The sequence below is a fragment of the Falco naumanni genome, chromosome 2, assembly GCF_017639655.2.
Source record: "Falco naumanni isolate bFalNau1 chromosome 2, bFalNau1.pat, whole genome shotgun sequence".
Lineage (NCBI taxonomy): Eukaryota > Metazoa > Chordata > Aves > Falconiformes > Falconidae > Falco > Falco naumanni.
Genome location: NC_054055.1, coordinates 92825517 through 92852185, shown reverse-complemented (window position 1 = coordinate 92852185; position 26669 = coordinate 92825517). Strand labels below are relative to the sequence as shown.

The 26669-nt window shown below is 38.8% G+C and overlaps 1 protein-coding gene across 5 annotated transcripts in view; it reads right to left on the bottom strand.

Moving 5' to 3' along the window:
* SCML2 (Scm polycomb group protein like 2) overlaps window positions 1-26669 on the bottom strand; it is a 72782-nt gene that overhangs the window by 30098 nt on the left and 16015 nt on the right. For 4 of the 5 annotated variants that reach the window (XM_040582643.1, XM_040582640.1, XM_040582641.1 and 1 more), the window contains 5 exons: window positions 23739-23807; window positions 17313-17383; window positions 13632-13866; window positions 9194-9282; window positions 7508-7751 (listed from right to left, as the gene is read on the bottom strand). In XM_040582643.1, coding sequence (XP_040438577.1) covers window positions 7508-7751; window positions 9194-9282; window positions 13632-13866; window positions 17313-17383; window positions 23739-23807 — 708 coding nt within the window. The remainder of the gene's footprint in view (window positions 1-7507; window positions 7752-9193; window positions 9283-13631; window positions 13867-17312; window positions 17384-23738; window positions 23808-26669) is intronic. The other variant, XM_040582644.1, reaches the window with a different exon arrangement.

Sequence of the window (26669 nt, the reverse complement as noted above, 5' to 3'; positions counted from 1 at the left end):
AAGCTGAGAAGGAAGAGAGCAAGTAATTACCCAATAAACTATCAAAGCAGCACAAACTTGAGTTAACTTAAGATGATTTAGGTGTGCTAATGATGAATCTGTCAATAAGCCTGGCAAAGCCTAGCTCTACACATCAGGTAAGAGTTTTAACACGCCGATTCTTCGTCCCACCATTACTGATTCTGACCAGGTTTTGCCATCATTTTTCCCCAAATAGCATCAGCAGGATGAAAGGAGGGCCCAAAATAAAACAACAAAATGCAACAAGCTTCAGGGGAAGAAAAAAAAGAAACAAAGAGCATGGGTAGTGCAATGCCACAATTTGTTTCATCTTGATATCTGAATGACAGAACCCATATTCTTAACATAGCTTATAAGTACTAACCACGTATTTCAAAAAAATCCACTCAATCCCATCCACTAGTTGGGCAACACAACTACTGTTGGTATTAGTATACACAAGACCTGAAAAAGAGCAAACAAAAAAAAAAATTCTCCATGTAACAGTTAAAAATACATGTGTTGCAGTACTTCTAATTCAAAAGAAAATTACAACTACCTTATAAATAAACATGGTAAGATGGTGAGGAAACCAGACTTACAGTAAGGTCACAGCTCTGGGAAAGGCAAAACCTTTATTTTTTCTTAAGTGATTACTGCCCTGTAGCAGCACCATCCAGGCCTTGCTGCAAGATGCCAAGAAACATTAATACCAAATAAAAAAAGCTTAACATGTGAGAGAATGTGGCAAACCAGATTTTAGCCTGAAGCACTCGAGGAGTTTTTCATGTACAATTCTGAAGACAGCATAAATCTGCTTACTGTACGTGCCTGATTTAACTACTGTGACCTGCTCATGAAAAGAAGCTGGCTGCACTGAGAGAAAAATGAAACCTTAAGCAGTAAGAAATTGTACCATTTACCAACATTTGGTTTTTTCTTTGATGAAACTTAAGAATAACCATGCTTATCTGATTTTTTTTTTTTTTGGCTACTTTAAGCAAAGCGGAGTCTTTTCACAGATCTAACTGTAGCTCCATCTAAAGTTTCAACACTTCTTTTGTTTCACCTGCAAACATATGAGTAGTACTTATGTTTATATTGATGTTCCACATTTGTGTACAGTTCAGCTGAAAATACAGCACAGCTATTTTGACATAATTTCATTCTCAGTAACAGAGAAGTGCATCTCCAGTATCTAGCTTGGAAAAATCTGCACAAAGTAAGCATTGAAAGCACGCTGAAAATTAAATAGAACTAAACTAAGAAATCATAACACAGAAAAATGAGATACTTTTTAATCTCTGCTTGAGCCTGTTACTCTTATTGTTGCAGACAGCTTTTGAAGGAGACCTTTAACATCATAGGCTGATTAGCGTAATGAAAGAAGATTGCTCTCACCGACAACAAATGCACTGAATTGGGAGAAGAGCAATGAGGGGACACACAATGTGGAAGGGGTGGGAGACAGAGGACAAGGACGGAAGGAAGGACGGATGGAAGGCAAGCCACCAAGGATAAAAGCTACAGTGTACCACTGTTTTTATGTGGATTACTACAGCATCTTCCTTTGGTTACCCAAATTCTCTCCTGTACAGCGCAGACAGCAGTTCCTCCTTCGTGAGTTCTCGTATCACCTTTATCCATCAAAGATCCAGCTTCATAAGACTGTGGGGATCAAGGATATACAGAAACTGATCCCTCTCCAGATGCTGTTCACATCCAAATGATAGATACTATTTTATACTGAAATCAATCTTTGCAGGTGAAACTACTTATTTCCCACATGGCTTGTCACCAGTTGTTCTTTTGTTTTCTCTCTTTTATGGAAAAGGTTGTACTTCTATTATAAATAAAAAGGTGGGTTGCCTGAGTAACTACCATTTACGTGTAATGACTAAACAGTAAAATGAATTTATATAGAAAAGGCAAACGGAAACTGCTCTGACAATATTCAGTCATCTGCCATCTACTTCAATCATAAGCCTCAGATACGACTAGCTACAGTGCAATACAAGAATATTCTTAGGCATAGTAACAGCTTTATATTATTCAATTGAGTAAAATAAAAATTACAATCTATGGTGATTAAACAGAAAAGCATAATATGTTTGGCCTGGAAAAAGAGTTAATAGAAAAACATCCAAAAGATATCAAACTTTAAAAGCCTTTTTAAAGCATATCAAAAGCAGTGCAGAAGTTATATGGACCCAACAAATGGTCAAATTTCAGAATGAACAAATGTGGAAGATAACACTACAGCAACAAGATTAAATGGGTTTTTGTGTTCATACTCACTCAAGGAAACTCATCCCATCAGTTCCCATATCAGAACTTCTCCTCACAGGGATTTGAAACAAGTGCCCTGACATGAAGTACCAGTGGGAGAGGTCAGGAAACAGAGATAAAACAAGCAGTAAAGAGATGGCAGGACATATAGCACTTAGGAGTTTTAAGGAATTGAAAAAATGGAACGTCTAACCTACCGATGGTACTGTGCAAGTTTGTGCTTAAAACTGCCTCAAGTTCAGAGACATAAAAAGGTGGTTAATGTGATGCCAACAGTTTAGCCAGCAAAACTGTACTGGCCAAACGGCTAAAAACGCTTGTACAGAACAGAGGTAACGAACCCAGAGATAAATACAATGTATTGTGAGAGAGCCAATCATAGCTTTTGTAGAGAAAAGTCACATTTTGCAAATGTATTATTGATCTTTTTTTTAAAGGAGTCAATAAGCAAGCAGATAATGGAAAGTCAATTGATGTAGTCTCTGGATTTGCACTTGACAAGATCTCACACCACGATCTCTTAAAAAAGTCCTTAGCTGGCAATGGATATGAGGGAAGATACTCATGATCATTCTAAAGAATTTCTTGGAAAATACCAAATGGTGGCCAGGAATAAACACGTTTCCACAGTCAAGAGAAGACTCTAGAAAATCCTGAAGAGATCTCTGCTTGGGCTTGTGCCATTCAATTCATATATGATCTAGGACAAGAGTAAAGCATAAGATGGCAACAACTGCTGAACAATTACTTGAGTCAGTAAATATGTATAAAAAGATCTTGCAACCAGTAGAGCAAGTAAAAGATTAAATTCAATGTCAAGCTAGATCCTGTGATCAATGATGGGCTATTAGCTGACGTATACAAAAATGACATCTTAGCATTAAAATAAGTACTTCTATGACAGTATTAATTCACTACTCAGTAGTAGTCCAAAAATCCCAAATCCAATTCATAAATAACTACAGAAAGAACAGAAAATAAAATAGAAACCACCACTATGCCACTAAGCCTTAAATACCTCATGCACTTCTGTTTCCAGTTGCTCAAAAATGCCAGAGCTGAAATGGAAACTGTACAAAAGAACAAGGGTGATCACAGGAATTAAACTATGTAAAAATAAAAAACCAAAACAGAACAGGATTTTAGAAGTTTGGAATACAAACAGGTAAGGGAAGCTAGAACAGAGGTCTAGAAAATTGTGATGAAAAATTGTGAAGGCAATTAGGGAATGACTATTTACTGTCTCTTCCTGTACAAGTACTGGAAGTACAAGAAGCTATTTTAGTACAAGAACACAAGGGCACAAGTGAAACTACCAGAAAGAAAAAGGATATCTCCTTTTCCACAGAATATATACTCAAGTACACAATTCCTTAACTACAGGATGTTTTAGGTGCTAAAAGTTCAGATGGATCCAAAATCTAACTGAACAAAATAGATCAAGCTCCTGCAGGAGGTACTCAAAAGCATTATTTTGGGCTTGGGTGGTGCTGGGTTGTAGACGGCCAGATATTAGGAATACTTCTGCAAACCTCTCTCCTACGTGCTTATGCTTTTCTTCAGACATCTTTCAACCACCGCTGGAGAAAGCCTGCTTGAGCAGATGGTCCTTCAGACTGATCCAGCATAGACATTATCATGCCAACTTTTTTCACCAGCTATAGTTCACAATTATGTTCCTGAGTGACAAGTAATCTCTAAAAGCACTTAAGTGACTGAGGAGCCAACTGAGAGCTTACGGGTCAGTATCAAAGCAAGGGCAGGGACAGGTGACATTATACTGGGAGTCTGCTATAGGCCACCCAACCTGGAAGACCGGGCAGATGAGGCCCACTATAGACAAGACAGGAGCAGTCTCACATTCACATGCCTTGGTCCTCATGGGGTACTTCAACCACCCCGGTACCTGTTGGAGGGACAGCATAGCAGGGCATAAGCAATCCAGGAGGTTCCTGGAATGTGATGATAACAGCTTCCTTCTCCAAGTGTTCTATGGTTCTATGACCAAAAGACACAGAATATTAACCTTGGGCCAGAAGGCCAAGCCAACATCAAGCACTGTTGTCAAACCATACCTAACATAAATTACTCCTATCAGAGTATTTCTAAGAAAATGAGCTACAATATTAGCTAACTGAACACTATATTGCACACCACCGTACACATACCCTGACACCCAGCCAGGTCCACTAAAGTCACATCATCTAATAAGGACCAGAGACAAAACATCAACATGAAAATTAAGAATGCTAAAAACAGTTTCTCCAAAAGAACTTTTCACCTATCCTCTCCATTTTATCTGCTATTAATTGCATCTTAGTTCCTGAACTTATGTGTCTAAAGCAGTTAGACAGATAGTGAGTTACAGAAGGAAAGGCTATAAAGACTAAACATTCCACATAATCTGGTCTGAATACACTCATTCACATCTAAGAAGCCTGTGTTTAAACTGTTCTTAAAAACATTCCATGACAGAGGTCCTACATTCTCTCCAGGCATCCTAAACTGCTAAGATAGTAAACTGCTGAAATAAAATCTTCCCTGCCATCTTCTCTCCCTTACTGCATTTCATGTCTCTTTCAAAAGGTTAAATCAGACCCCAAAATATAAGTCTCAAGGCAGGGAATTGTTGTCCTAGGTATGGATGAAATTTAAAGCATCCTTTATCACTTTCATACTTAGACTGCAGGATATTGGTTTTGCTTGTTCCCTAAAATCTGAGGGAGTGTGTTCCCCCCCACCCCAGTCCTTTAACTAATGATTAAACACATTTAAATGCTTTCAGGAGAGGTAGTTAGAAGAATCAAGAATACTTCTCATTATATTCACTCTGAAATTTAAGCCACACTCAGTCAATTATTTTCACTTTCTATTGCAGAAATTCAAGGCACAAATACTAAATTAACCTACAGGAAAAAAAGTCCAGGCCAGAATAATACTGTAATATTTCAAGCGAATCCCTACAACACAGTATCTGTCATACATTTCTTCCTTAACAGGAGTAGTCAATGTTAATGTGACTTAATGAAGAATCCTGACAACATCATCATATTTCTGAATTGAAATGACTTGATTACACTTTACATCTTAATAAAGGACTATCATTACAGTGCTTTAATGGCTCAAAAGCTATAAAATAACAGTGAAAAACATAACCTGAGAGCAAAAAATATTTCATCTAGCTATGTCAATTTGACTTGTATGTGTATGACATGCACAAACACCACAAAAAATAAGCACATGAAGCAAAATTCGAAGAACAAATTCTTCATGCTCTGAACAGGGGAAGAAGGAGCATATGCAATTTTAATAAAACTGCAGTTAACTTTGGGCTCACTTGTAGATTTAAAAACAACAAAACCCCCAGTCTGCACCTCTCTGCACTGTTTCTACCACATGTCCAAAATTCTCAGTTTTGACTACAAGTCTGTAAGAACCTTGCTTCAAGTTTTATTAATGCCTAGCATTATTGTTTTGCATAACAAAGCAATGGAATCCATAAAAGTACCTGGGAAGGTATTTCAAGTATTCAGCAAATTTGAACATAGGCAAGAATATTGTTTTATTACCTGAACAACTGGAATATGTAATCAACTTTACTAACTAATTGTTAAACAACTCTTTGATCTCTATCAAGCCCTAATCAAGCAAGAAAAATTCTGTATGTATTATCTCAAAATATTGCTGGTTTTCCAGCTGGAAAACTGGAATAGACTAAACAATTTAATAATAGATCTTTCCAGAAGATGCAATTGGACTCAGCCACCTAAACTGTCACAAAAACATCTGCTAAAAATCTTAATTTTACGCCACTTATTTAGACAATCTCTTTTGTACAAAGCCATTTTATTTCACCACAATTAATGTAATTAACTTACCATAATAACACATCTCATCATGATTTCTCGAGACAAGGTCAACCTTCTGAAGAAGCTGAGACAGTTTCCAGATTGGGAGCACAGAAACATTAAGACTGAGGTCAGCTTGGTACCTATTAGATGCCTTCTGATCAAATGCAGATTGCCCTCACCTGCCTTCCCCCTGCAGGTTTGTACTGGCAGGTCATCCTGGATCTGCCAGTACAGCTACACGCAGAGTTGCTCCCTTGCTAAAATCCACCAAAACAGACTAAACTACATTACAGGTACTATGACCACTGGCAGTAACTGTAGACAGTAAATACAGACAGGCAGATGAGGGCAAAGATGCAGAGGTACACTTAACTCAATTTCATTTAGATTTTCCATATGGTTCTCGACCTGCTGGCAAGAGATTGAGAAAAACAATGGGGATGGAGAGGGCAGTAAACATGACTGATTTCTTGCCTTCTTGCTTCTGTTCATTTAGTAGTTCCAGTGAGAGTTCTGTGATACTGGTCTGCTAGTTCCTTGCTCACCTAACACCAGCTGTGAAAATGCTCACCATAAGAACAATTATTCTGGTCCACGATATTAAAGTAATTAACTAAAATATGGTACCCCTCTTTAAAAACCTCTCTTTCTGTCAAATTTGAAAGGAATGAGGATGGAAGAACTCAAACAGCTTGAGAGAAAAAATGCCTTATACTACAGAAACATGACAAGAGGTCCCTAGAGTAGCAGAGGGGTTGCATTCAGGGATACCCTTCTTTATGCCATTTCCCTTCTTCCTAAGGTAGATAGCTGTGTATTATAAAGCACAGTGGCCATTAGTTAAAGGGGCTCTGTAACCCTATGTACAAACCTCCTTAAAGGCATGAGGATGATAACGCATTCAGAATAGGCAGCTTCAAGACAGAATATTTTGAGTATGAAGGAAGAAACACTAAATATATAGTTTAAACTTGCGATCATCACAGAGGCAAAGACTACGTTCTTAAAGTGCTGCTGGAGCCAATATATTAGTATCATTAAACAGCAGCATTTAACTAACTAGAACACAAACAGCAAAATCTTGTTTGAGTCCCAGATTCTCCATAAGCACACAAAAAATAAAGATTATCAAAAGCCCTCCTAACAGTATTAAATCAAACATGTTCTCAGAGTTACTATGAACAAAATTGTTTCCCAAAAACTACCCTATTAGCTTTAAACTTCATAAAGAAAATTTAACAACATTTCATCCTCATCAGCTACTCACAAATCAAATCTTCAGTCTTATCTGCATACAGCCAGCTGGTTTTTACAATTCTGCTGTAATTGAGGGGGAAATAATTAAGCAATATTATTAGTCCTCTTACCATTGTTCCCTGGTGGTTGTAATGCATCTCCTGTCAAGCTACACCATCCAACGGGGAAAATATCTCGAGAATCACATCTGCACCAATAGTCAAATGCTCCTCTCCAGCCATCAAATGTAACAAAAACTTCATCTCCTTTAACATCTCCAATGGTTGCTGGGCAAATCAAGTATGGGTTTTTTCTATCTATAGCTTCAAGTTTCATTCCAACTTTAAAGCAGTTTGGCACAGGTTTTGGTGGTTCCTACAAAAGTAAAGAGTAGTAGAATATTTGTATTTCTATGGCCTCTTAAAAATAAAAAAAAGAACAACCTCTATTTATCTTCAAATCCTTACTTCTTATACCCACTACTCTCAAAAAGTTATAGTAGACATTCAAGGACACCTACTCATATTTCAAATTTGCTTTTGCTCTTCTGTGCTATAAAAAATCCAGATTCTGTTCCCAAAAACACAGCTGGGATAATTAGCAAAATTCTCCATGACAGAAAGACCCTACTAGAAGTATTTACATAAGCAGTAGGTTGCACCCCATACATTATGTCGGAGCAGCAAGACAGCGAAGACACTAAAATGAAATTATTACATGCTAATAAAGAAGAGAAGGTTTGCAGGGAATGGATATTTCTGGGGACTGATAACTGCCTGGTAAAAGCTTCACCTCTCAATTAATCCATGAAAAATTCATTAGCATTGGACATTATTTACAGGCCTCTGTTAACTCAGTTGGCCTGAGACCAATTCCAAGTGGACAAAAAAAAAAACAAAAATCAAGTCAATGTGACCAGCATAAGTGTACCCCCACAGCAGGAGTTGTGACCTGATGGAACATGAATTACCACCTCAGCCTCAGGAGCCTCATTACCCAAAAGACACCTCAAACATGCTGGTAGGCTAGCACTGGGAAGCGAGGCTCATCACGCCTCAGGAAATTTATATAATCTTACATAAAAAGAAAGTATATAATTATATAAAGTTAACACGCAAGCAATGTAATTGCAGGTCTGAACCCAACTGTTTGATTTGCTGACATACTTGTCAGTGTCACTCTCAGTATCAAAAATGAAGTCACTCAATGTGACAGCAGGGTTTTACCACCTCAACAAAAAAATGAATCAACTAGTCATTTTAATATTACTGTTAGTTTTGTATAATTTTCCATGTTTTACACTAACTTACTGAAGAGACATGTTTAAAAAACTGAAGAGCTTTTTCTGCTGTTTTCAACTACTTTCTCACTACATTTAAATTATGACTATGTGCCCAATGAAAACATTTAATAGAACCTTTCCAAGCACCACTGTATTCCAATGACTCTTATTCCCCATTAAATTTTTTTTTTACTCCTGTGCGCAATCACATTAATATGGTGCTATTAAGAAATACGATATACGTTGTATCTTAAATCTACAAGACACAAAAAATGAGCTAACACGATTTTTCTAAATAATACACCATACTTTGAAGTCTCAGCTCAGGAAAAGAGATGCCTATCTCAATGGACTAGAAGCAGATCACTTCCTGTCCAGCTTTGTAGCTTGCCAATCCAGTTCAAAGTAATTTCAAATAATAGTCTCGCCTTCCCGTGCTGCTGACAACAGAGTAACATCTTGGAATCCTCATTAAAAAATGTAGCTATGGACCAATTGATCAAAACTTGTTTACTAGCAGTCCCTTTCTTCTTACCTTCTTAAAGAATGCTGCAGGTGCCATTTCAGCTCCATTGAGAGTTCTTAAGAGAAACATTGGCCAAGAAGATGCATTCATCTGGAACCCTGAGTAACAAACAAATAGCCCTACTTTCAATATGTAAAATGAAATAGGAGGATATAAAGTCTATTTTACTAACACCTCATTCCTTCTATTTTGGACTGGGCCAAAATGAAAGTAGCCAAGAAGGAAGAAACAGGGTTGCTGCCAGTGCAGAAAGCTATGCGATACATTTCCATTCTGAGTGATTTGCCTGCAGAATCACTCACCATAATTTGTGATATTACAGATAAACATCTAGGACTTAATGACACGCCAGTTCTAGTACTGGAGATCATAAGGTTGTCCCACATGACCTCTGGTCCAGTGAAACTTGCCCAGCACAAGCATCTGGCTTACTTTTCATGTCTGTTTTTTGCTCTCATTCTAAAATAACGTCCTCCACTCCAGCTCCTCTCATTTATTGAGAAGATACCTTTTTATTTTCAAGACACTTTTAATTCTTTCACCAGACCACAGACAAAGAAAGAAAATCATTTCTTCTCCCTTCCACACCAAATAAAACAAAAAAATAAATAGCCTTACAAACCAAAGAACATATATGAGGGAAGAACAAAAATACAATTATTTTTATAAATGCATGTATCATATTCAAAAACATAAACAGGAAAATGTTTCCACTTTAATATTCTTCATTAACAAGTGAATAAAAAGCACAAATGATAATCAAATTTGTTTAGATGAACTACCCTATTCAAGCAGAACAAAGGTTTGGCTGAAAACATTCTCGTTCCAGATAATCTTCCCTTACGATCAACTACTTTCCAGTTAAATTAAAAAAAAAAAAAAAATCCCTCTCATTTTGCTTTCTGTGCTTTCCAGATGGATGTTTCAAAGTAATGAGTAAGATAACAGACATAGTGGACATTTTTTCTGTGTCTTTAGCAGTTATATGTCTGGCACAGTTCTACAGAAAAACAGACATAATACAGCAAATTGGAAATTTTTCCACAAAGCAAATAGTACCAGAATCTGCCAGGAACTGATGAGTTCTCTCATAACTGAGCCTCAACAATTCGACTAAAAAAATGTAACTAGAAAGGTGCAACATATCTGCAATTCTTGATCCTTTAAATCATTAAGTTATCTAAGATTGGATTATATGCTATAATGGTTCTTTATTAGTAGCTTTAAGCTATCTTCAGTTGAATAAACAGTTTTCAGGTTTTAAGTATCTATGCAACACCTAAATGAATACAAAGCTCATATTTGATAAACGGTGTCAATCTGAGGACTGCTGAGCTCATTGATTATCAGTCCTGGTCTGGCACCAGTCTTTACACAACCTAAACACATGTGGTTACTGAAACAGAATATTCCTAACCAGCCAGCCCAGAAGAGACATATACGCAAAACAAAGAAATGACAACTAAACAACAGTTTCTATTAACTTCATTTGGCCTTTAAGTTGTTCTGGTAAAGCCAGAGAAAATGTTATCTTCAAAAGAATTTGTTGAGAACATTAAGCTCTCAACAACAGAGAAGCTCACCTATGAAAAACAGAGGCTGAAACAGGAACCCGTTGCTACATTAATCACTTTCTCAAACCCCTTATGCAACATGCATAATTAAACCTATGTAAAAATCAGGTAGGAGGGACTATTTTAGCTTGTTATTATGATAGAAGCGGAACATTAGTATCCAGAAGGTTCCCTACTACTCAGAAAGAAAAAAATTAAAAATCAGTTGCTTAAATGTCTAACAGGAGGTAATTATACACCCAATTAGCTCCCAGCTTTGCCCAGGAACAGGATGCTGTAAAACTGCCAAAAAGGCTTTTTCAAAAATTTATCTAGGTATGCCAGAACGTTTGATTGCTGGAACTTAGCCTATCTCTAGAAAAATCTAGGGCTGGAAAGACAAAATAATGGCACTCACATTCTTTTCTGAATAACCAGCAATTGTTCTGAGGGCAGGTAAACTTACATGCTGGGGTGCAGGGAAACAGCTTTAGGTGCTGCACTACAAGCAGCCTGAACAAATAGGAGTAAGAAACAGTACCCAAAGAAGAAGGCATCAACCTTTACTGACAATCATGGAAAGTTTATCTTCTTAATGCATCAGCTGCCCCCATTATACATAACCAGAGCTGTTTTATTCAGACTGGTTTTGAAACACCTTTTAAAAAAGCATTAAGCTCCTGAACTGAAGCCATATATTTAACATTGATGAAGGTGCCGCTGAAAGAATAGGTATACTCTTCTCTGTTACAACCCTCTTGCATACTGGTATCACTGCATTCATTTTACAAGGTTATACCAAGAACTTCAGAGAGGTTAAACTGAGTAACTTAAAAAAAAATAAAAATCAGAATCTTTTCCCCCCCAGGTCAAGACTATCCAGTGCTTTCCTTCAAAACCTCTATATATCCACAGGAAAGAACGAAAAAAGCCCTTCTGGGCTCAAACCACATCTATCTATCCCAAATAATATTCTTCTAGACTGGCACCCTGGTTGCACAGCTTTTCTTGTGTTTCTAAAGCAGCACAACAGCACAAAAGAATCTACCCTTATAATCTATGTGAAGTGCCTTAACAGTTACATCAATTGCTCCTGTGTCTGTCTGCCTCTCTACAAGCAAATCAGGTTTCATACTGTAATGAAGTGATACTTTTCACTTCATCTTTCAAACAGAAGAACTGAAAGTGGTTAACAAATTGGAATGACAAGTTTTTTCAGATGCTACTAAGAGAAAGCATACCTATGTTCACCAAACCTCTAATGAGAAATCTGTAAGTTACTGATAACCCCAAACCAGAAGCAGGTTCATAACGATACAATGGGAAACCAGCAGTAACCAGTTCTGCTTACAGTTCGTTTTTTATATTAAGAACATTATTTCTTGCATCTTCTAAAAATTACAGAAGATAACAGGATACAGGGGAGGGGGTGTTGCTGCTGTGGAGATTTTAAGGTAGATTTTTATCATTATTTTTCCTCTTTTTTAAAAGCAGACCTATTTTCAGACTAATGTGAAAACTGTGTTTCTTTAAAGATTTCCACACCTAGAAGTTTCCCTACAACAAATATCACAGAATCATAGAATGGTTTGGGTTGGAAGGGACCTTAAGGACCATTAGTTCCAACCCCCCTGCCCTGGGCAGGGACACCTTCCACTAGACCAGGTTGCTCAAAGCCCTGTCCAGCCTGGCTTTGAACGCTTTCAGGGATGGGGCATCCACAGCTTCTCTGGGCAGCCTGTTCCAGTGCCTGACCACCCTCACAGTGAAGAATTTCTTCCCAATACCCAACCTAAATCTACCCTCTTTCTGCTTTAAGACATTACCCCTTGTCCTATCACTACATGCCCTTGTAAAAATCCCTGGTACAAAAATGCAGATCTAAATATACAGGACAATCACAGCAAGGTGATACCACACTTCATTATCCCTAGCAGTCAGTCAGAGTTACCTCTGACTATTCCTTGTATAGCAAGGAACTGTTTGTATGGTTCCCCGTTTAATAAACTTCCTCAGTAAGACTAAGCCCATGCATTATATCTCAGTTTCGGAAGACACGTGATGTTGTCACCCATATTGCTCACAGAAGGCAAAAGAAATTCTGTGTACTATTTCTAAGCATAGGAAAGCTACACCTTGTTCGCGAGCATTACTTGTGCTCACACACTAGCCATGAAAAACTGAGCAGATGTTCCCCAACATGTGTTCCTTTGAGGAAATGAGAATCACACACAATATAAGCTTGCAGTTTCCTACAGCTCTGGAATGCTGTTTCTCCTATCTTAGAGCAGAAGGCTGCAATATCACCACTAACGCACCCTATCCTGCCTTTCCCAGACCTCAACCCATTTGCTCAGTGCCCAAGAAATCATTCAGGCTGTCCTGAACTGCTGCACCTTCCACCGAGTGCTGCACAGGTTGGCTAACAGCGAGCACCTTCTACTGAGCTGCTCTCCCAGTCACCAAAGAGGAACCAGGCAGGTCAGCTTTCCCCAGCTCTTACCAAGGTCTACTCAAAGGAGCACACACAGCATCAAGCAAGAAAACATGGTATCTGTACACACTCCTAGGACAGGGTGTGTATGAGGGAACATTTATAAAATGTGCACGACAGTGTATCTCATCATCAACAGAGCTGTCAGACACTCCCATTTAACGTTAAGGGACTACTTTAAAAACCCCAAACACAACTCAAACTAATTATTCTGCTCATTCTTATGTCAGAAGAATCCAAAAAGAAGAAAAAGCCACAATGCAATTAGCCTGAATCAGTTTGCTTACATCTTTTTCAATTAAATAATAGTTTGGTGAAATGTTTCACCAAGACAAAAAGGTAAAATCAACTTGTCAAAGCAGTACTCCACACACATTAGTTCAGAAGTTTTGTTTCTCACCAAGTGGAGGCTGGAGCATGCCCCCTTTCTTTTCGCAGGTCCCAATGGGCTGTATGTCTGAGGAATCCACAAGCCTCCAAAAATCATTTTTGTTGTCACTTCCATCCAGCCGCAACCTTAGCCTGGCACCGGTGATTCCAATTACCGTAGCTATACAAACCGAGGTAACATTGCGAGGATCATGGGCTTCCAGTTTCATACCAACTTTGAAATCGTTTGTAGGTGGAATTCTAGACTACAATAAAAGGTTAAATTAGTACAGATAAATTTACCAGCCAGTTCAATATACAGCTTTCATTCATCCAAACATATACAAATGGTAAATATAAGGAAGCCTTTGAACTTGTGTTCACCAGCACGTGTTTAATGTTTAGCAGCAAGTCAGAAAAGCCAGCCAACAGCTACCATTTCAGATACTTGATGTTCCTACTGAATAAACATGACTGATTTCTAAAACAAGACTTACGCTAAGAAGGGTAACAAGGGAATATGGATGAAGATATGAACATAAAGATGGGGGAGCAGCGATTAATACTTGAAGTGAATGGAAAACAAGGACATCCGGAAACATGCCAGTCAACTGAAAAAAGCCTCCAAACCAACTCACACAAAAAAACCAAAACCAAACAAACAAACCAAACTCAGAAGCCCTTTTCTGCAGCTCTTCCAGAACAAAGCTGCTCTTGAACACAGATGCCAAGAATTGTAGGCAGCCTTCCTCCTGACACTTAAACCCCGTAGCTATCCCACACAGACTAATACAATCTGAATCCTAATATGGGAGGCAGGTAGAAAAACCAAAACCATGGGCATTCATGCTCACAAGATTCACATGTTCCTTCTCCTGCCTGCCTGACCAGGTCAGGTGGGGATCCCATAGTAAGTAGACAAGGGTGGGCTTATTTGTCTGGGTACACAGAAAAAGGCTGAAGAAATCTGCTACCGTAATAAGTGTTAGTTTGTCTCCACCACATTTAATTTTTTAAAATACATCTTGCTCTATTTGCTGTGGTATGCAGGTGCACTACTTACAACACACCCTAGATCAATAGCAGTAGCCCTGGAGGAGCCCAAGCCCAAAAACAGAGGAGAGTAATATTCAGTGAACACTGAGTGTAGCATCTGCCAATGCTGCATTTAGACAGCAGGCTGTCTGAAAGGGGAGCCTAAGCATATTAAATTTAAAGGGCAATTCAATTTCAGAATATTGCTTGTCAAGCTGTTATTTTCTACAACCATGAAAAGCAACTGAAACTGAGAAACTGGGGAGTTTGTTTGTTTGTAGAAAAGGTGAGCTTGTTTAAATAACAATAACTCAAGGCATTCTACTCAAAAGGTAACTCCCCCATGCCTGTCCATCCTTTCAGCAAAATAACAAAATCCACTCAGTGTTTTAAGCTCTGTTCAAACCACAAGGGACGAGTTTTTTAATTTAAAATTTTCAACTGCTTGAAAAAACTTTCAGGGTGAGAGAAAGGGATGTGGAATGCACCAAAATTGTAAGTAGTAATTAAAAACAACTTAGAGCAACAGATAAAATACCTTCTAAATTAAGATAAATACTTTAATCAATTTCCATTAGGTGTCTGTGCTTGTATCTTAATTTATGGTAGAGACTTTAATTTATGGCTCCCTCAGTCATTTTTAATTACTACAAAATTAAAACTTTGTAGAATTCCCACAGGTCACAAATTCTGGATATAATTGTCAAATTAAGCTTCTCTCTGCTATTTGTTTTCTGGCTGGCCACAGCAGTATATTTCTTTGCATTACACAGAGTGATAATGACATGTAGAATTCATGTGTAACCCAATAAAAGTCAAATTAGTCCTACAGAAATCTCAAGCACTTTAGTTTCTAAAATCTGCAAACACTGTGTAGTGAGAGGAGCTAGCTCTGCACTAATTAACTTTGCATATCACTTTCTACTTAAAGGTCAACTCTTAGAAAAACTGAAAGTCTGCATATGTAAATTGTTTTGAAATTTTCTATGCACAAAAATTAAAGCTTTTCCTTCCAAACCACACACTTCTTAAGCAATCCAGGTCACTTGGATTTATCTAGCTCCAGTCAATGCATGTCACTTAAGCATCTTTATTTAAGGTGTTACTCAGTTGCCCAGTTTGGACCTCTTGAGCAGTAGTAGAGAAAAGGAAGGTGCAAGAAAGGCACAAAGAAAGGCACAAAGAAAGGCTTCTGAGCGGCTTTCTGCAGTAGCTACATCTCTCAGGAACATACACACTCTGGTCATGGTGGTCTATGGTCTCTGAGTATGGCATTGACCTCAGAATGATCCAGGGGTACACTACTGCCCTCTGCCCCTACCCAAGCAGAGTTTGAGGTCTCTGCCTTGAGCTGCTATCCACCGTGAAAAACACGCACTGTAGAATTAATTTCTGAAGCTGCACTCAAACAGAGCTTTGGGCACTACTATTCTTAGCCATCTCTCATCAAAAGCAGCATGTGAGGGGCTCTTTGACCTTCCTCATCTGCAAACAGCAAGCTGAGATTCAAGATCTACTACAAGGAAATGCTCCCACCTGCATTTCTCTCTCCCTGTTCTCCATTCCTGCAACAACTACAGATTCACTGAGTGATGGCTCCTCTCCTGAGACTATTCCATTTGCGTTGCTTTTTGTTTGGTCGCCAATGGAGGCCAGTAAGATTTACAATATCATCAGACTACCAATGAACCCTAGAAGATACTTTTCTGAACACGTCCAATCCACTAAACTAGACATGCACCGCTTGTCACACCTATTACAGTTCTATCAACCTGAACTATCCAATTCCTTCAGCATCTATTTTCCTAACACAGTGAAGGCATACAGACCAAAACTCATCCTATTTAACTTTACGCAGCTAAAAGGCTCCTCAGATTGGAAAAACAGTGGCCCCAGCTCCTTCAATAGTGAAAAAGATGCCTGCAGAGGTCGACTCAGTCTCCAGAGAGCCGAATAACCGGAGGTCATTAGCTCACACAAGATGGTAGATTTAAACTGCATCTGCAACTACATACCAAACCATTGCGGGGAGGGCAGGGAAACCAAACTTGTAGGGCAGAGCATAGAATATGAAATAGTACATTAAACACCCTTCATTATAAATCCAGTATTTCCTTTGTATTCCCATATATTCCTCTTGATTTATTTTTTTTAACTTCAGTATCTGTTACTCCTTTGAAAAAAGCACTGTTCTCAGAAAGAGACAAAATTAAACATACTTGAGAGATCCAGAAAAGTGGTGAATAAACTCCACTACACACCCACATACATCTTGTAGCTAGCCAGAACTGAAAGGACTCTTTCAAAAATAGGGCAAGAGAAAGGCTCCTCTGATGATCAGCCAAATTAATTTTCACTAAAACTATGGTACCTCTAAGATTACTGGAAAAAGTAGAAAATACTTTTGAACTCTGATAAGCCTAGCAGTTTTCATTAACTACTCTTTTTTAAAAAGAAAACAGAGTCCAAAGCTACAATTTTAATGAAACCCTCAAAGTTTGGCTTGAGGCGGACACCAAGTATGAAAAACTTCAGCAGCTAGCATCTGCCAAAACTGTAAGCTACTGATAACTTCAGATCAAAAGAAGTCAAATGGGAAGTTTGCAAGCAGTCTGAACATAAAAATTGCTCTAGGATCACCCTGTAACACACACTTGCAAAACAGTATCAGGCATACCTGTCTGAAACAATGTAGAGGAGCAGCCACTGATTCAGTCTCTTTCAGATAATCATCCCAATTAAACTGTTCTGGAAGACATAAGAAAAAAAAAAAAAAAAAAGACCACACAGACCATTTTTAAAGGCAACTTAAGTTAAAAGGGGAGTTAGGGAAAGAAAGGGACAGAAAACCCCAACTATCTTATAGAATAACCTTTTTTTTTTTTCAAGAACAGGATTAGTCTCAAATGGAAAACCCACCTTTGAAAAACATTCAACCCTTGAAGGAATTTTAAGAGCACCGTTAATTCATAGGTGCAATCACACAATAGGCAAAATCAATATAAACCTTCCAGATTATTTTTTGGGGGGGGTTTTGTTGTTGTCCACATACAAAGATAAAAGTCAGGATAGCTAGATTCAATTCTCTGCATAAGGACGTTCCAAGCATCCTCGTACAAATCATGTTACCCTTTCTGTATTAGATCCCCTAACAGCAGGACTGATAGGATAACCTCATAGGAATACTGAGATGATACATGTTGAAAAACATGGACATGTAGATTCTGTTGAAATGTATTTATTTCTATATATACTACCCCCAGTCCATTAGAAAGCAAAAGGATTAGCACAGCCTTCCAACTGCATCTTTGCCTCTTTTCATCTAAAGTCTGGTAAAGGTTTCTTTTGGTCAGGTAAATATTATTGCAATGTTCAGCAACAGAATCATGGTATTTTTTCCAGTGTTAATATTGTCATTGTTTATGTGCATGGGTGAGTGTAATCTGCATTTAAGTTAATCGGTGTTATCAGTTTTGCATGAATGGAACAGTATGAAGTACTAACGTCAAAGATATAAGCAAGCATTACTTACATTAATATGAAGCGCAAGAGAAAAACTACAACGGAACAGCTCATGTTTTTGTTCCTAAATTATCTAAGTGAGCTCTTTTGCTTATTTTTCTTGTTTGGACAGCTGGCATCTTGCTGATGTTCCTGAAGAGTAAAACATACATGAACCCCAAAATGATGCAGCGATGCCACCCAGTGGCCCAGCAATGACCACTCACACAGCCTGTCGCAAGATCCTCCGTGACAATGGAGGGACCGCACCAGGCATATCAGTAATTTTCCAAAACGCCACTGGGCACAGGAGAGAGAAGCAAAGAAACAACCAGAAAATGGCAGCATTTTCCAGCACTCGCACACTGCTTCTCTGAAGGATGCGTGGTGGCTCGAACCCAGTCTGCCTGCATTAGCAGAGCACTGAGTTGAAAATATATAGTGCCTCAAGCAGAAGGGAACTACTCCCTTGGCCTGCTGAGATCCTCTTTTTTTGGCTTAACAGACTCAAAAGTGTACGAGTGATTTGTCCTTGGCACTGCAGAGGCCATGGGGTTGTTAGCTACGTAACAAGTCAGTATAATCACAAAAGCTGTTAATGTGCTGGTCTGAACTGTACGTAGGCTGGTAACAAGGACGTTTCCATACAGTATCTTGGAAATCCACTTATTTTGGAATGGAAATTTTATTCACACATTTATACAGTTACATCAAATTTGTATTACTTGCAAAAGGCAGGGCAAATTAACTTAAACATATGTTATATATTTGTATTTCAGGAAGGCATGCTCAGGAAAACGACTCTTCAGAGCTTTCTCCAGAAAGCAGCCTCAAGATCCATTGCTCTTTTCACTGACAGGCTAAGGAGGCTGCCAAAATTAAATACAATTAATTGCTAGCAAAGTTTCATCTTCTAAAAAGTCTTCTTTGAGTCTAATAATGCAGTTTCCACTTCAGGTTGACTTCTGTTGTGGTTTTTTTTAAAAAAAAAAAAAAAGTTGTTTTTTAAATTTTACCAAGGTAAAACTCTGATTAAAGTAAAACTAAATCTAGCCAAAAAAACTCCACGTTAGCCACATCCCAGCTGTCTCCGATCTAACATGATGTAAAAGCTGTAATCACAAATCACAGCCTCACTGTGTTAAGGACCATATAAATGTAGATACTTCAGAGACAGCAGCTTTCACCAGGAGAAACCCCATTCACCTTCTCAAAAAAAATTATCTCTATACACCAGCATTTCCCAAATGATCTCAATTATTACAACAGGACTGTAAATTTGGTGGGATGACTCCAGAGGGAAACAAAATAGCGGCTTTTTTTTCCAGGGAACTAGAAAGACACATAAGGTAACACAAGCGGTCAGCTGCACGTAAAGCCAAAAGGAAAACAGCATTGCCTGGCTCCCTGCTTTAAATCCGTAGTATCAAAACCCCTTTCATCAGGCAGAAATGACCTGAAGTTTAAATTAGAACCTCTCCACCTGTGAAGATACACTGTATTAAATTAAAGCCAGGCTCTCAGAGATGGTGCTAATTATCATTTAATTACTGCAGTCATAGAAATAGGAGATGAATGTATGCTTGCAACATGTAAGATGCATGTCTAGGAAGATAATCACATTGAAAAAAATCTCTATGCAGAAAGCTTCTCTGTATTCTCCATGTGCACATGTAAAGAAGCAGTTGTTTTATATATATTTCTAATTCTAAAGCTCCTGAAAACGTGATTTTTGAGAAATAGAAATCCTTAAGAAAATAAGCTCCCACTAAGTGACATAACATGCAGTTCTCTTCCCACTCAAACCTGCAGGCTGAATTAAACAGCCTACAAAAAAATCCATTATGCAACAAGCAAAACTTTATAACCCACCAGTGAAGTATAAACTAGAGAGAGAAAGGAATTTTCACAGTGAAGAACAAATCAGCATATACAAGAAACAGGGAATACCTGTTGACCCATGGGTCAACAAACCTTGTTGCCTGCAATGTTGTATAAATACCCTATTGCTTCTTGTCAGACCTGCCAATCACAAAGTAACTCAAGCTAAAAGGGACCCCAGGAGGTCTATAGTTCAGCCTTCTGCTCCTTCAGGGTTCCATCACCCTCAAAGTGAAGATTTTTTTTTTTCTTCCATCAAGTGTGAATTTCTTGTGCTCCAAGCCAGTGTTTGCTGCTTCTCATCCTTTCACTGCACTTCTGAGAGAAGCCTGGCTCTGAACCCTCTACAGCTGCCTGTCAGGTAACTGAAGATAGCAAGACAATCTCCCATGAGCTTTCTCTTCTTTCGGCTGAAGAAATCATTTTTCTAGTTTCAGTACCAGTTTTCTGCTTACATCTTGCATTCCAGCTCCTTCATTTTTTTTCGTGGACTGCCAGCCAGTTTGCTCCAGTATAGCAGTGCCTTCCTTGTTCTGGGGAGCTCAAAAATGAACACAGTACTCCAGATACAGTCTCACAAATACGAAAAAGCAGCAAACCCCGGCTCAGCCTGCCGCCTACAGTCTTGCTGACAGGACCCAGTATGCAGTTGACGTATTTCACCACAAGAGCACACTGCTGGCCCATACTCAGCTTGCTGCCTGCCAGGATTCCAGGGCCTTCCCTGCAAAAGTGCTTTCCAGGCAGCCAGCTTCCCTCCTGGGCTGCTAACAGGGCTCCAGTCTGCCCAGGAGTGGGAGAGGCTCTCTATTTGCCTTTGAATCTTACAGGGATCCTGCCAGCCCATTTCTCCAGCGGGGGTGGGTGGGGGGGGGTGGGTGGGGGGGTGTCCATCTGAAGAGCAGCTCTGCCTTCCAGCCTACCAGCTACACCTCACAGCTAGATGCTGCCCACAAACTAGCTGACAGCAATTCCTGTCCAAGCATCCCCGTCTGCCAGTACACCATAAAATAGCATCAGCCCCAACGCTGACTTCTGAGAAACGCCACTAGCTATCAGCTGCCAGGTGGACCTTGTACTGTCTGGCAGTTCAGTCAATTTCCATCCACCTATCCAAACCACATCTCACAAGTTTGGCTGAAAAGACACTACAGAAACTATACCGAAAGCCTTGCTAAAGTCGAGGTGAACCACTGCTCTGCCCTTGTTTACAGAATCACTTACCACAAAAGGCAATCAGTCATGCATGGTTCACACTCAGCAAATCTATCTCAGCTGTTCCTAACCTCATCTTTGTCCTTTGTTTGCTTGGAAATGACTTCCAGGAGGATTTTCTCCATAGTTTTCCTGAAGACTGAGGTCAGGCAGGCCAGCCTGTAATTCCCCGGGTGCTCGCTTCTTGTCCTTCTTGACACTGGGCATACTGTTTGTCCTTTTCCAGTCACCATGAAACTGCCCCTATCACTATGACCAAATGAGAGAAGCCTCACAGTGACAACAGTCAACTACCACAGCACCCTTGGAGGCATCCCATCTGCTCCCATGATTATATGAAAGGCCAGTTTGTTGAACCAGTCCCTGTCTTCTACTGTACTTAATGCCTCATCTTCATTTAAGTCAAAGTTTTACAAAATTTAAATTGAAAATTTAAGCTCTGAGTTAAGCGTCACTTGTAGGTAGGCAGAATTTAAGGTTCTGGTTTATTTAGGTTAGTTTAATACAGTATCACCATAGCCTAAACACTGTTTAAGCTGACGGAGCACCCTGTGTCTTCGCATCTCATCCTTAGGTTCCCCTGGCATGCATCTGAGACTTCTGACGCAGAGATGTACCTTTTCTAGTCTTTATCCCACAGTCTCTCTTGGTCAGAGATGAGGTTTCCTTTTAATTTTGGTTTACATACTCTTGCACACATAGTACTTTAACTGTAAGGTACTTCATACCCTGCTTTATACCATGTACCTCCTTCTATATGTTGTGATCATTCAATTAGAGTTTTTCTCCTCCTCCTGTCTTTCTCTGCCTTAGTTTCCTTTTTCACCAGTTCTCATATCTCTGTATCTCCCCTTCTCTTTAACTTTTCCTGTCACACATCCCCCTGAAAACTCTGGAGGTTTCCTGTTAGCATTGTATTGCATCTTTCTTCATCCAGCATCAAGACACTCGCTCCTCTTCCTTGCCGCTAACAAGCAAAAACACAGGATAAAAATCTCTGTCTCATCTATAGACAAATCAGAGATCTTGGATGATCTTGAGCAAGGCACTCATCTAAGTGTTTGACAGAGCCTGGACTAGAATTCATGAGTAAATTCAATGCTCAGACACCAGATTAACAGCATAGCCCTGAGTGGAATAACAGATGATAGAATAAGTCTTGCCTGCTTAGCCCCGCTTTTCCACAAAGCTTTTTCAACACCTTGCTCTCTACCACAGGAGGCAGGGGTGTCTTCCAGTGACTCAAAATATTGTTATCTCATCTATGTATGAAAAGCACTTTGCTGGTGGGGGATGTCTTATGGGGCTCTGTCATGTCAGACAACATTATTTTAAAACACAGACATGCTACCTGAGTCCAGTTTGACTTGGAGGTCCTCCTACACTGCAGAAGAGCAAAACCAAGACACAAATACACTTCCTTTCCTGTCTCAAAGTAACAAGGAAAAATAACAAAGATGACTGCTAGGATCCCAAGAAACAGAAAAAACTAAGTCTGGCAAATGTAACAGCTGAAAGCTGTACTACGGCTGGTGGTAACAGCATAATGTATCTTTTATGCAAAGCCATCACCCCAACTACCCAGCCATGGTGTCAGTATCTCAGCACATTCGTCCAGTGACTACACTATTTGTAAGGACTCCTCTGTCAGTACTCAATAAAAGCTCTGAATCACACCATCTATTAGGAGTCTGAGGGCATGGAAATGTAAGCAGAGTAAGAGTTTAAGCAACCCAGTGATATTGAGAACTAATTAACAACTCTAAGAGATTTCTGCTTCCGTCAACAGTACTCATGACACTTCTTACTGCCCCAAATTCAAGCAACCAATATGAACATACAAAGGGTATATAAGGATGCTGCTGCTCTCTCACTGCAGCCCACAAAAGCTAAACTGCCAGCGATTCAATGTATAGGCTTGCCTTGTTGCACCTGTTGAGGATAGTAGGGGCTAAGTTTGATAAGAAGCTGGATCATTTCTGGCAAGTGTGTAGTTTCCTCAGGTTATTATAATTAACACAACTGATTTGAAGACAGAATTTGTTTAAAGTAAAACTAAAATCCTTGACAATTCAACCCAGTTAGCAATCCTAAAAACTCAGACTTTGGGTTTCTTTGGTGCCAGCAAACATATTAAGGAAAGAGAAGATAATTGCAGCAGAAAAGGCATGCAACTGGGAAACACATGATGAGAAGAACAGAAAAATCAGTAATGAGCTAAAAAAAAAAAAATCATGTTTACACAGCATCTTTGATTATATACCCAAAGGCTACTTGTTTTGACTAGTAAAAGTATGAGGCTCAAGTCAAGCAGTTTCAACCATCATTTTCTGTACCAAAACATACTTTCTTAACAGTTAGACAAAAGCAATGTTATAACATCTAGAGATTGAAAAAAAAAAAAAAAGCTTCAGGAAATACAAAGTACAAAGATTTGGTGCAATCCAAATACACACTTGTTCTTTTAGGATACCTTAACTAATAACCTGACAGCTGCAATACCTACCACTTTTTAAAGATGTGTTGTTTCCCTGCTGATTCTGTCCATCTTTCTCTTTTTTAATATTCTTTGAATCTAAAAGACAAGATTCCATTACATAATAAATGTAATATTCACATCATAACGATGTCCAGCATAACACAGAATGCTTTCAAACAATACAAAATGCCTTATTCCAAATACTGACTTTTATTCATTTCAGTGCATAGTCAAAAAGGTATTAGTACTATAAATTTAATCAGTGCGCTATTTTTCTTTCAAATCATATTGAGAAGTACAGCATGAAAAAGCAGAGCTTTTGTCGACTTATATTACATTATCAGAATAAATCTAGCTGCACAAAATGTAGTATTAGCTCCACAAAGAGCAACCCTGCCCTAATTTTTTAAACAGCTTTACTCAAGCTACATGCAATTTGAGATCCTGAAGATCACTGGATATCTTTTTAAATCTTGCCTAGATCACTATGAACTGAGAAACAAGAAAAAAACTAAAACCAACCCACGCTCAAAGCGTATTTCTGAGTTAAAGATTCCATTCTATATTTAAATTCTTCAATATTCAAATGCAAGCAACACAGTGCAAGTCAGTTATTTATATAAAAAAAAAATAATCAGAAGAATCTATCTTCTCTGTCATTCATCTCCCCACACATACAGAAAGGAGTCAGTCATATTTCTTTTTTTGTCATATTTCAGCATGAATAAAACACATAGGGATACAGGGAGGCCAGAATAGAGAGAACTGAGGGAGTCAGTTCCACATGTTCCTTTCAGTCTTTAAAATACACTGGGGTTTGGTGACCTGCTTTTGACGCTCATGGGCTCAAGCACAATTAAAATATGACACCGAGTTGGCAACCAAATGCAAGTACATTTTCAGATTTAAAAAGGTTATCAGCCTCTGTGTGTCAGAATAACTCTCTTGGTTTGCAAACGCCTCAGCATTGGGAATGGGGCTGCTCCTCTGGGAAGCCATACACCTCAGGTCATGCCTTGGGTCATCCTAGTTAGCCTGAACTGTTACATGTGAAGGGATGGCTCCCTTGTATCCAAAGATTGTGTTGATAGCTGATTCCTGGATTTACTCACATTTAAGTCTTTAGCTATTGATTGGCTTGCACCTGAGCAGGGTGGGGAGAGGCCCCAGGTGGGGTTGGTCAGGGACATTAAAGCCTGTTGGTGTACTCAGAGTCAAGACACCTTTCAGGAATAATCCAGGTCCCACAGTCCTAGAAAATATACCTCCAGCTACATACCTGCTCAAAATATGCTGCAAAAATATTAACCTGTTAATATTAATATATCTCCTAAAGCAGGCATGGAGAGTACCACAGTTCCTTTGAAAAGGAAAGAAAATGCTATGTCTACTCCTTGACAGTCTTCTTTCTTGACTTACAGGCTCTTTCTTTTGGAAAAAGTTTGCTTTGCAACATTTTCTACTTGATAGGTTCCCAAAGAAAAATTCTTCAGATGGACCCGATGAAACGCTTCTGGATGACACACACAGAGCTCTGATCCCAGTACTTACTCAGGAGTAGGGCATTAACACACCCAAGCGGACACCCTTCGTCCTCACAACTACTGCCAGTGGGAATCTGAGAAAGGGGTAGTGTTAAAGCTAGTTCAGTAACAACAACAAGACACAAGGTTAACATGCACCTCTCCCTCAGCCTCTTTAGGATTGAACTGAATCCAGCTAGTTTTCTACTGAGCAGTGGCAATCACCAGCAGAGCCTTTTGTGATGTTCTACAAGCTGAGTTAGTCAGGCTTTCCCTGAAACAGTCATGAGACCATTGCACACATGAGGCTGACAGTTCACAGAATAGATAACTTCCCAATCCACTTATTTCAGAAGAGGAAATCCAATGGAGACCCACATAAGAGACTTACTGAAGAAAAGAACTAATAACTGTTTCCTGTGAACACCCAAAACTTGAAAGGACAAGTCATGAAAGAGTATCTACCCAACAATGCCAGATTTCAAACAAGATCACAGCCTTTCATGAGACATCAAGAACAGGTGAAAGAATGAAAAACCACAGCCTGGACACCAGATGAGTTCTCGCCGACAGCCACCACCCAAATTATTTATTTCCTGTACTAGTTTGGTTTAGTGCCTATCCCACAAATATCACAGCAAATATGAATGTTGAAATTGAACACCCTTGAAAACACGTTTTTCTTATCATCAGCCATTAGAAAATTATGAGAACAAGAAGAGATGATGACATTAATGAGAAGAAATGGATTCCTCAATAGCACTTTAAAAATCTATTTCATTTGAGGTGGAGGCATCCTCAGCCATATAATGAACTCAAAGTACCTTCACTACTGCTTGTTTTTGATGGCCAGAAATTTACTCTAAAAACACTCAAGTACAACTTACCCAGCTCATGCAGAAGCATTCAAAACTAAGTCTGAATAAAACCAAGACTGTTTTTTTCAAAGAGTCCACTTGCTTTTCTTCATTCCAGTCTTCAACACTGGGAAGACTGTTACAAAGCTGGAGTGTTTTGTCTAAGCAGGTGAAAAACTACTAGCAACAAGAAGTACTAACCTGTTTTCACAAGAGATACCCTGTATCTACTATCACCTCAGAAAACTTTCCTGCCCTCTATACTTCACAGTTGCTATGATGTCTTGGCCTGGTGTGCCTCTTTCAATGTCAGTAGTTAGAGTGAATAAGAACGTAAGGTTTATTTCCAAAAGCAACATTAAAGAAAATAAGATTTTATTAAAATCAAATTTTATAAATATTAAATACATTGCATTTTTAAAAAATGTGTACCAATCTATATTTGAAATTTTGATATTATAAATTCTAGTAAATTTAGTTTCAAAAGATCACTGAAAACAAAATTAAGACATGGAAGACATATTGAATCACTGATTACTTCTTCAGCATATGACCCTCAGCTTGGTCAAACCTCAAAA